The sequence below is a fragment of the Engystomops pustulosus genome, chromosome 3, assembly GCF_040894005.1.
Source record: "Engystomops pustulosus chromosome 3, aEngPut4.maternal, whole genome shotgun sequence".
In the NCBI taxonomy this organism is placed as follows: domain Eukaryota; kingdom Metazoa; phylum Chordata; class Amphibia; order Anura; family Leptodactylidae; genus Engystomops; species Engystomops pustulosus.
The window spans coordinates 5,164,886-5,177,347 of NC_092413.1; the positions used below are offsets into that span (position 1 = coordinate 5,164,886).

A 12,462-nucleotide genomic window follows, 5' to 3' on the forward strand; every position below is an offset into this window, starting at 1 on the left:
TCTGGCTGGTGCGATTCTTCCTCAATATCGCTGGTTATGGGACCATCCTGATCCCGGGGTACCTGCTCATCCTCTACTACAGGAGACGCAACTACCTGGAGACAGGTGAGTGCATGCGACACGTATGAGCCACGTATGATGCCACGGACCACGTCATTATATACCCTCTATAGACTTCTCCCACATCTGCCATGATGCTGTTGTCCCGCAGGTCGGGGAATCTGTTTCCCGGTGGTGAAGTCCTGTGTGTTTGGATATGAGTCAAAGTCCCTGGCACCCGATGACCCTTCACCCACCACCCGGATTGATGGGGACCCCTCCCCCACACAGCAAGTCTTCAAGCTGCTCTTCTGTGCGGCTGGTCTCCAGGTAAGATAACCCATAGGAAGGTGGTGGGCCCTCCCCTACTGCTGGCCCCTCTGCCGGCCCCATGTCCTCCCTCGTCCTCTGCCGGGCCTCTCCTCCTCCAACCCCTCGTCCTCTGCCGGGCCTCTCCTCCTCCAACCCCTCGTCCTCTCCCTGGCCTCTCCTCCTCCAACCCCTCGTGTCCTCTGCCGGGCCTCTCCTCCTCCAACCCCTTGTGTCCTCTGCCGGGCCTCTCCTCCTCCAACCCCTTGTGTCCTCTGCCGGGCCTCTCCTCCTCCAACCCCTTGTGTCCTCTGCCGGGCCTCTCCTCCTCCAACCCCTTGTGTCCTCTGCCGGGCCTCTCCTCCTCCAACCCCTTGTGTCCTCTGCCGGGCCTCTCCTCCTCCAACACCTCGTGTCCTCTGCCGGGCCTCTCCTCCTCCAACCCCTTGTGTCCTCTGCCGGGCCTCTCCTCCTCCAACCCCTCGTGTCCTCTGCCGGGCCTCTCCTCCTCCAACCCCTCGTGTCCTCTGCCGGGCCTCTCCTCCTCCAACACATCGTGTCCTCTGCCGGGCCTCTCCTCCTCCAACCCCTTGTGTCCTCTGCCGGGCCTCTCCTCCTCCAACCCCTTGTGTCCTCTGCCGGGCCTCTCCTCCTCCAACACCTCGTGTCCTCTGCCGGGCCTCTCCTCCCCCAACCCCTCGTCCTCTGCCGGGCCGGTATGGTTGGGTCAGGACACTCTCATACACATTATGTAGTTAGAATGTTCAGCTAGATCTGTAGGTGTTTGGCTCTTGATGACAGATTTTGTGTTACCAATCACACTAAGGACAATGCAGTTCAGGAGTTTCAGGTTGAGCCTGATGCAGAAGCTTGTAGCCCCGAGCCTTGATCCCGCAGATATCCGAGGGCCAATGAGTGGCTGGTGTGTAGGGTTATCCTCTCTCCTACTGGTTGTACTCATGGCCACCCGTTGTATCCACAGATCTCGTACCTGACCTGGGGCGTATTACAGGAGCGAGTGATGACCCGGACCTACTCCTCCGATGAACCTGGGAGTCCGGGAGAGAAGTTCAGAGACTCCCAGTTCTTGGTGTTCATGAACCGTATCTTGGCTCTCACTGTGGCTGGAACCTACTGCGCCCTCACCAAGCAGCCGCGGCACGGGGCGCCCATGTACAAGTACTCCTTCGCCTCGCTCTCCAACATCCTGAGCAGCTGGTGTCAGTACGAGGCGCTCAAGTTCATCAGCTTTCCCACCCAGGTCTTGGCCAAAGCTTCCAAGGTCATCCCGGTCATGCTGATGGGAAAGCTGGTGTCGCACAAGAGCTACGAGTACTGGGAGTATTTCACCGCTGTCCTTATATCTGTGGGGGTCAGCATGTTCTTACTATCCAATGGTGGGGGTCACCGGGCGTCTGGGGTCACCACCTTCTCCGGAGTCGTCATCTTGGCCGGATACATTGTGTTCGACAGCTTCACCTCCAACTGGCAGGACTCGCTCTTCAAGTACAAGATGTCGTCGGTGCAGATGATGTTCGGGGTGAACCTGTTCTCCTGCCTCTTCACGGTCTTCTCTCTGCTGGAGCAGGGGGCGCTGCTGGACGCCATTCACTTCATGTCGCGGCACCCCGACTTCGCCTTCCATGCGGCGCTCCTCTCCGTGTGCTCGGCCTTTGGCCAGCTCTTTATATTTTACACCATTAACAAGTTTGGGGCGGCCATTTTTACCATCATCATGACTCTGCGCCAGGCGCTGGCCATCCTCCTCTCTTGTTTACTCTACGGCCACCCGGTCACCCCGGTGGGCGCCATGGGGGTGGCAGTGGTCTTTCTTGCCTTATTCCTTCGTGTCTATGCCCGAGGCCGGATGAAGAAGAAGGCGAGGAAGGCGGCGGACGTCCCGACCATCCAGAAGGTCTGATCTCAGCACCAGGACTGGAGAGTTCATGGACTCCAAACTCTGAGACTTATCGGGGGCTGGCGGAGAGAGAGGGAGAGACGGCGCCCCCTCTGGATTATCTCTCCGGGGAGATGTTGGTGCGTGGACTGCAGGATCCAGCCGCCAGCCAATCCCCCCAGGATAGAAGCGAGGACAGCGCCACCATCAGGACGATAATTGTGATTCCTTTTTTTATTTGTATTTAGGACTGAAACATTCTCATAATTATTATTATTAAAAAACGGTACTTTACATCATTCAGCTTCAGTTATTTACCATGTACAGAGAGAGCAGCGGCGCCATCTGAGAATACAGCCTATCCATCACTAGAGAGCAGCGGCGCCATCTGAGAATACAGCCTATCCCTCACTAGAGAGCAGCGGCGCCATCTGAGAATACAGCCTATCCATCACTAGAGAGCAGCGGTGCCATCACTGAGAATACAGCCTATCCATCACTAGAGAGCAGCGGCGCCATCTGAGAATACAGCCTATCCATCACTAGAGAGCAGCGGTGCCATCACTGAGAATACAGCCTATCCATCACTAGAGAGCAGCGGCGCCATCTGAGAATACAGCCTATCCATCACTAGAGAGCAGCGGCGCCATCTGAGAATACAGCCTATCCCTCACTAGAGAGCAGCGGCGCCATCTGAGAATACAGCCTATCCATCACTAGAGAGCAGCGGTGCCATCACTGAGAATACAGCCTATCCATCACTAGAGAGCAGCGGCGCCATCTGAGAATACAGCCTATCCATCACTAGAGAGCAGCGGCACCATCTGAGAATACAGCCTATCCATCACTAGAGAGCAGCGGTGCCATCACTGAGAATACAGCCTATCCATCACTAGAGAGCAGCGGCGCCATCTGAGAATACAGCCGCGCCATCTGAGAATACAGCCTATCCATCACTAGAGAGCAGCGGTAACATCACTGAGGATACAGCCTATCCATCACTAGAGAGCAGCGCTGCCATCACTGAGAATACAGCCTATCCATCACTAGAGAGCAGCGGTAACATCACTGAGAATACAGCCTATCCATCACTAGAGAGCAGCGGTGCCATCACTGAGAATACAGCCTATCCATCACTAGAGAGCAGCGGTACCATCACTGAGAATACAGCCTATCCATCACTAGAGAGCAGCGGTGCCATCACTGAGAATACAGTCTATCCATCACTAGAGAGCAGCGGTACCATCACTGAGAATACAGCCTATCCATCACTAGAGAGCAGCGGTGCCATCACTGAGAATACAGCCTATCCATCACTAGAGAGCAGCGGTGCCATCACTGAGAATACAGCCTATCCATCATTAGAGAGCAGCAGTGCCATCACTGAGAATACAGCCTATCCATCACTAGAGAGCAGCGGTGCCATCACTAGAGAGCAGCGGCGCCATCACTGAGAATACAGCCTATCCATCACTAGAGAGCAGCGGCACCATCACTGAGAATACAGCCTATCCCTCACTAGAGAGCAGCGGTGCCATCACTGAGAATACAGCCTATCCATCACTAGAGAGCAGCGGAGCCATCACTGAGAATACAGCCTATCCATCACTAGAGAGCAGCGGCACCATCACTGAGAATACTGCCTATCCATCACTAGAGAGCAGCGGTGCCATCACTGAGAATACAGCCTATCCATCACTAGAGAGCAGCGGCGCCATCACTGAGAATACAGCCTATCCATCACTAGAGAGCAGCGGCGCCATCACTGAGAATACAGCCTATCCATCACTAGAGAGCAGCGGTGCCATCACTGAGAACACAGCCTATCCATCACTAGAGAGCACCGGTGCCATCACTGAGAATACATCTTATACATCACTAGAGAGCAGCGGTGACATCACTGAGAATACAGCCTATCCCTCACTAGAGAGCAGCGGTGCCATCACTGAGAATACAGCCTATCCATTACTAGAGAGCAGCGCTGCCATCACTGAGAATACAGCCTATCCATCACTAGAGAGCAGCGGTGCCATCACTGAGAATACAGCCTATCCATCACTAGAGAGCAGCGGTGCCATCACTGAGAATACAGCCTATCCATCACTAGAGAGCAGCGGTGCCATCACTGAGAATACAGCCTATCCATCACTAGAGAGCAGCGCTGCCATCACTGAGAATACAGCCTAACCATCACTAGAGAGCAGCGGTGCCATCACTGAGAATACAGCCTAGCCATCACTAGAGAGCAGCGCTGCCATCACTGAGAATACAGCCTATCCATCACTAGAGAGCAGCGGTGCCATCACTGAGAATACAGCCTATCCATCACTAGAGAGCAGCGGTGCCATCACTGAGAATACAGCCTATCCATCACTAGAGAGCAGCGGAGCCATCACTGAGAATACAGCCTATCCATCACTAGAGAGCAGCGGTGCCATCACTGAGAATACAGCCTATCCCTCACTAGAGAGCAGCAGTGCCATCACTGAGAATACAGCCTATCCATCACTAGAGAGCAGCGGCCCCATCACTGAGAATACAGCCTATCCATCACTAGAGAGCAGCGGTGCCATCACTGAGAATACAGCCTATCCATCACAGGAGAGCAGCGGAGCCATCACTGAGAATACAGCCTATCCATCACTAGAGAGCAGCGGCGCCATCACTGAGAATACAGCCTATCCATCACTAGAGAGCAGCGGCGCCATCACTGAGAATACAGCCTATCCATCACTAGAGAGCAGCGGTGCCATCACTGAGAATACAGCCTATCCATTACTAGAGAGCAGCGGCACCATCACTGAGAATACAGCCTATCCATCACTAGAGAGCAGCGGTGCCATCACTGAGAATACAGCCTATCCAACACTAGAGAGCAGCGGTGCCATCACTGAGAATACAGCCTATCCATCACTAGAGAGCAGCGGTGCCATCACTGAGAATACAGCCTATCCATCACTAGAGAGCAGCGGTGTCATCACTGAGAATACAGCCTATCCATCACTAGAGAGCAGCGGTGCCATCACTGAGAATACAGCCTATCCATCACTAGAGAGCAGCGGAGCCATCACTGAGAATACAGCCTATCCATCACTGGAGAGCAGCGGCACCATCTTTGAGAATACAGCCTATCCCTCACTAGAGAGCAGCGGCGCCATCACTGAGAATACAGCCTATCCATCACTAGAGAGCAGCGGTGCCATCACTGAGAATACAGCCTATCCATCACTAGAGAGCAGCGGTGCCATCACTGAGAATACAGCCTATCCATCACTAGAGAGCAGCGGTGCCATCACTGAGAATACAGCCTATCCATCACTAGAGAGCAGCGGTGCCATCACTGAGAATACAGCCTATCCATCACTAGAGAGCAGCAGTGCCATCACTGAGAATACAGCCTATCCATCACTAGAGAGCAGCGGTGCCATCACTAGAGAGCAGCGGCGCCATCACTGAGAATACAGCCTATCCATCACTAGAGAGCAGCGGCACCATCACTGAGAATACAGCCTATCCCTCACTAGAGAGCAGCGGTGCCATCACTGAGAATACAGCCTATCCATCACTAGAGAGCAGCGGAGCCATCACTGAGAATACAGCCTATCCATCACTAGAGAGCAGCGGCGCCATCACTGAGAATACAGCCTATCCATCACTAGAGAGCAGCGGCGCCATCACTGAGAATACAGCCTATCCATCACTAGAGAGCAGCGGTGCCATCACTGAGAATACAGCCTATCCATCACTGAGAATACAGCCTATCCATCACTAGAGAGCAGCGGTGCCATCACTGAGAATACAGCCTATCCATCACTAGAGAGCAGAGGAGCCATCCCTGAGAATACAGCCTATCCATCACTAGAGAGCAGCGGTGCCATCACTGAGAATACAGCCTATCCATCACTAGAGAGCAGCGGTGCCATCACTGAGAATACAGCCTATCCATCACTAGAGAGCAGCGGAGCCATCACTGAGAATACAGCCTATCCATCACTGGAGAGCAGCGGCACCATCTTTGAGAATACAGCCTATCCCTCACTAGAGAGCAGCGGCGCCATCACTGAGAATACAGCCTATCCATCACTAGAGAGCAGCGGTGCCATCACTGAGAATACAGCCTATCCATCACTAGAGAGCAGCGGTGCCATCACTGAGAATACAGCCTATCCATCACTAGAGAGCAGCGGTGCCATCACTGAGAATACAGGCTATCCCTCACTAGAGAGCAGCGGTGCCATCACTGAGAATACAGGCTATCCATCACTAGAGAGCAGCGGGTGTCATCACTGAGAATACAGCCTATCCATCACTAGAGAGCAGCGGAGCCATCACTGAGAATACAGCCTATCCATCACTAGAGAGCAGCGGAGCCATCACTGAGAATACAGCCTATCCATCACTAGAGAGCAGCGGTGCCATCACTGAGAACACAGCCTATCCATCACTAGAGAGCAGCGACATCATCACTGAGAATACAGCCTATCCATCACTAGAGAGCAGCGGTGCCATCACTGAGAATACAGCCTATCCATCACTAGAGAGCAGCGGTGTCATCACTGAGAATACAGCCTATCCATCACTAGAGAGCAGCGGTGCCATCACTGAGAATACAGCCTATCCATCACTAGAGGGCAGCGGCGCCATCACTGAGAATACAGCCTATGCATCACTAGAGAGCAGCGGCGCCATCACTGAGAATACAGCCTATCCATCACTAGAGAGCAGCGGTGCCATCACTGAGAATACAGCCTATCCATCACTAGAGAGCAGCGGTGTCATCACTGAGAATACAGCCTATCCATCACTAGAGAGCAGCGGTGCCATCACTGAGAATACAGCCTATCCATCACTAGAGAGCAGCGGTGCCATCACTGAGAATACAGCCTATCCATCACTAGAGAGCAGCGGTGCCATCACTGAGAATACAGCCTATCCATCACTAGAGAGCAGCGGTGTCATCACTGAGAATACAGCCTATCCATCACTAGAGAGCAGCGGTGTCATCACTGAGAATACAGCCTATCCATCACTAGAGAGCAGCGGCACCATCTGAGAATACAGCCTATCCATCACTAGAGAGCAGCGGCACCATCTGAGAATACAGCCTATCCATCACTAGAGAGCAGCGGTGCCATCACTGAGAATACAGCCTATCCATCACTAGAGAGCAGCGGCGCCATCTGAGAATACAGCCGCGCCATCTGAGAATACAGCCTATCCATCACTAGAGAGCAGCGGTAACATCACTGAGGATACAGCCTATCCATCACTAGAGAGCAGCGCTGCCATCACTGAGAATACAGCCTATCCATCACTAGAGAGCAGCGGTAACATCACTGAGAATACAGCCTATCCATCACTAGAGAGCAGCGGTGCCATCACTGAGAATACAGCCTATCCATCACTAGAGAGCAGCGGTACCATCACTGAGAATACAGCCTATCCATCACTAGAGAGCAGCGGTGCCATCACTGAGAATACAGTCTATCCATCACTAGAGAGCAGCGGTACCATCACTGAGAATACAGCCTATCCATCACTAGAGAGCAGCGGTGCCATCACTGAGAATACAGCCTATCCATCACTAGAGAGCAGCGGTGCCATCACTGAGAATACAGCCTATCCATCATTAGAGAGCAGCAGTGCCATCACTGAGAATACAGCCTATCCATCACTAGAGAGCAGCGGTGCCATCACTAGAGAGCAGCGGCGCCATCACTGAGAATACAGCCTATCCATCACTAGAGAGCAGCGGCACCATCACTGAGAATACAGCCTATCCCTCACTAGAGAGCAGCTGTGCCATCACTGAGAATACAGCCTATCCATCACTAGAGAGCAGCGGAGCCATCACTGAGAATACAGCCTATCCATCACTAGAGAGCAGCGGCACCATCACTGAGAATACTGCCTATCCATCACTAGAGAGCAGCGGTGCCATCACTGAGAATACAGCCTATCCATCACTAGAGAGCAGCGGCGCCATCACTGAGAATACAGCCTATCCATCACTAGAGAGCAGCGGCGCCATCACTGAGAATACAGCCTATCCATCACTAGAGAGCAGCGGTGCCATCACTGAGAACACAGCCTATCCATCACTAGAGAGCACCGGTGCCATCACTGAGAATACATCTTATACATCACTAGAGAGCAGCGGTGACATCACTGAGAATACAGCCTATCCCTCACTAGAGAGCAGCGGTGCCATCACTGAGAATACAGCCTATCCATTACTAGAGAGCAGCGCTGCCATCACTGAGAATACAGCCTATCCATCACTAGAGAGCAGCGGTGCCATCACTGAGAATACAGCCTATCCATCACTAGAGAGCAGCGGTGCCATCACTGAGAATACAGCCTATCCATCACTAGAGAGCAGCGGTGCCATCACTGAGAATACAGCCTATCCATCACTAGAGAGCAGCGCTGCCATCACTGAGAATACAGCCTAACCATCACTAGAGAGCAGCGGTGCCATCACTGAGAATACAGCCTAGCCATCACTAGAGAGCAGCGCTGCCATCACTGAGAATACAGCCTATCCATCACTAGAGAGCAGCGGTGCCATCACTGAGAATACAGCCTATCCATCACTAGAGAGCAGCGGTGCCATCACTGAGAATACAGCCTATCCATCACTAGAGAGCAGCGGAGCCATCACTGAGAATACAGCCTATCCATCACTAGAGAGCAGCGGAGCCATCACTGAGAATACAGCCTATCCATTACTAGAGAGCAGCGGTGCCATCACTGAGAATACAGCCTATCCATCACCAGAGATCAGCGGTGCCATCACTGAGAATACAGCCTATCCATCACTAGAGAGCAGCGGTGCCATCACTGAGAATACAGCCTATCCATCACTAGAGAGCAGCGGTGCCATCACTGAGAATACAGCCTATCCCTCACTAGAGAGCAGCAGTGCCATCACTGAGAATACAGCCTATCCATCACTAGAGAGCAGCGGCCCCATCACTGAGAATACAGCCTATCCATCACTAGAGAGCAGCGGTGCCATCACTGAGAATACAGCCTATCCATCACAGGAGAGCAGCGGAGCCATCACTGAGAATACAGCCTATCCATCACTAGAGAGCAGCGGCGCCATCACTGAGAATACAGCCTATCCATCACTAGAGAGCAGCGGCGCCATCACTGAGAATACAGCCTATCCATCACTAGAGAGCAGCGGTGCCATCACTGAGAATACAGCCTATCCATTACTAGAGAGCAGCGGCACCATCACTGAGAATACAGCCTATCCATCACTAGAGAGCAGCGGTGCCATCACTGAGAATACAGCCTATCCAACACTAGAGAGCAGCGGTGCCATCACTGAGAATACAGCCTATCCATCACTAGAGAGCAGCGGTGCCATCACTGAGAATACAGCCTATCCATCACTAGAGAGCAGCGGTGTCATCACTGAGAATACAGCCTATCCATCACTAGAGAGCAGCGGTGCCATCACTGAGAATACAGCCTATCCATCGCTAGAGAGCAGCGGTGCCATCACTGAGAATACAGCCTATCCATCACTAGAGAGCAGCGGAGCCATCACTGAGAATACAGCCTATCCATCACTGGAGAGCAGCGGCACCATCTTTGAGAATACAGCCTATCCCTCACTAGAGAGCAGCGGCGCCATCACTGAGAATACAGCCTATCCATCACTAGAGAGCAGCGGTGCCATCACTGAGAATACAGCCTATCCATCACTAGAGAGCAGCGGTGCCATCACTGAGAATACAGCCTATCCATCACTAGAGAGCAGCGGTGCCATCACTGAGAATACAGCCTATCCATCACTAGAGAGCAGCGGTGCCATCACTGAGAATACAGCCTATCCATCACTAGAGAGCAGCAGTGCCATCACTGAGAATACAGCCTATCCATCACTAGAGAGCAGCGGTGCCTTCACTAGAGAGCAGCGGCGCCATCACTGAGAATACAGCCTATCCATCACTAGAGAGCAGCGGCACCATCACTGAGAATACAGCCTATCCCTCACTAGAGAGCAGCGGTGCCATCACTGAGAATACAGCCTATCCATCACTAGAGAGCAGCGGAGCCATCACTGAGAATACAGCCTATCCATCACTAGAGAGCAGCGGCGCCATCACTGAGAATACAGCCTATCCATCACTAGAGAGCAGCGGCGCCATCACTGAGAATACAGCCTATCCATCACTAGAGAGCAGCGGTGCCATCACTGAGAATACAGCCTATCCATCACTGAGAATACAGCCTATCCATCACTAGAGAGCAGCGGTGCCATCACTGAGAATACAGCCTATCCATCACTAGAGAGCAGAGGAGCCATCCCTGAGAATACAGCCTATCCATCACTAGAGAGCAGCGGTGCCATCACTGAGAATACAGCCTATCCATCACTAGAGAGCAGCGGTGCCATCACTGAGAATACAGCCTATCCATCACTAGAGAGCAGCGGAGCCATCACTGAGAATACAGCCTATCCATCACTGGAGAGCAGCGGCACCATCTTTGAGAATACAGCCTATCCCTCACTAGAGAGCAGCGGCGCCATCACTGAGAATACAGCCTATCCATCACTAGAGAGCAGCGGTGCCATCACTGAGAATACAGCCTATCCATCACTAGAGAGCAGCGGTGCCATCACTGAGAATACAGCCTATCCATCACTAGAGAGCAGCGGTGCCATCACTGAGAATACAGGCTATCCCTCACTAGAGAGCAGCGGTGCCATCACTGAGAATACAGGCTATCCATCACTAGAGAGCAGCGGGTGTCATCACTGAGAATACAGCCTATCCATCACTAGAGAGCAGCGGAGCCATCACTGAGAATACAGCCTATCCATCACTAGAGAGCAGCGGAGCCATCACTGAGAATACAGCCTATCCATCACTAGAGAGCAGCGGTGCCATCACTGAGAACACAGCCTATCCATCACTAGAGAGCAGCGACATCATCACTGAGAATACAGCCTATCCATCACTAGAGAGCAGCGGTGCCATCACTGAGAATACAGCCTATCCATCACTAGAGAGCAGCGGTGTCATCACTGAGAATACAGCCTATCCATCACTAGAGAGCAGCGGTGCCATCACTGAGAATACAGCCTATCCATCACTAGAGAGCAGCGGTGCCATCACTGAGAATACAGCCTATCCATCACTAGAGGGCAGCGGCGCCATCACTGAGAATACAGCCTATGCATCACTAGAGAGCAGCGGCGCCATCACTGAGAATACAGCCTATCCATCACTAGAGAGCAGCGGTGCCATCACTGAGAATACAGCCTATCCATCACTAGAGAGCAGCGGTGTCATCACTGAGAATACAGCCTATCCATCACTAGAGAGCAGCGGTGCCATCACTGAGAATACAGCCTATCCATCACTAGAGAGCAGCGGTGCCATCACTGAGAATACAGCCTATCCATCACTAGAGAGCAGCGGTGCCATCACTGAGAATACAGCCTATCCATCACTAGAGAGCAGCGGTGTCATCACTGAGAATACAGCCTATCCATCACTAGAGAGCAGCGGTGTCATCACTGAGAATACAGCCTATCCATCACTAGAGAGCAGCGGTGCCATCACTGAGAATACAGCCTATCCATCACTAGAGAGCAGCGGTGCCATCACTGAGAATACAGCCTATCCATCACTAGAGAGCAGCGGTGCCATCACTGAGAATACAGCCTATCCATCACTAGAGAGCAGCGGTGCCATCACTGAGAATACAGCCTATCCATCACTAGAGAGCAGCGGTGTCATCACTGAGAATACAGCCTATCCCTCACTAGAGAGCAGCGGGTGTCATCACTGAGAATACAGCCTATCCATCACTAGAGAGCAGCGGTGCCATCACTGAGAATACAGCCTATCCATCACTAGAGAGCAGCGGTGCCATCACTGAGAATACAGCCTATCCATCACTAGAGAGCAGCGGTGTCATCACTGAGAATACAGCCTATCCATCACTAGAGAGCAGCGGTGCCATCACTGAGAATACAGCCTATCCATCACTAGAGAGCAGCGGTGCCATCACTGAGAATACAGCCTATCCATCACTAGAGAGCAGCGGTGTCATCACTGAGAATACAGCCTATCCATCACTAGAGAGCAGCGGTGCCATCACTGAGAATACAGCCTATCCATCACTAGAGAGCAGCGGTGCCATCACTGAGAATACAGCCTATCCATCACTAGAGAGCAGCGGTGCCA

General features: G+C 52.6%; 1 protein-coding gene across 1 annotated transcript; it reads left to right on the plus strand.

Annotated features, from left to right (window-relative positions):
• Window positions 1-233: 233 nt before the first annotated feature.
• On the plus strand, window positions 234-2,544 carry SLC35B2 (solute carrier family 35 member B2). Its single transcript, XM_072139811.1, has 2 exons — window positions 234-369; window positions 1,331-2,544. The coding sequence occupies exon 2, from the start codon at window positions 1,370-1,372 to the stop codon at window positions 2,267-2,269; it is 900 nt and encodes a 299-aa protein (XP_071995912.1). The 5' UTR covers window positions 234-369; window positions 1,331-1,369; the 3' UTR covers window positions 2,270-2,544.
• The last annotated feature ends 9,918 nt before the right edge of the window (window positions 2,545-12,462 follow it).

Bases quoted from the DNA above. Each gene is read 5' to 3' on its own strand.
- SLC35B2 (XM_072139811.1), top strand. From the start codon at position 1,370: ATGACCCGGACCTACTCCTCCGATGAACCTGGGAGTCCGGGAGAGAAG.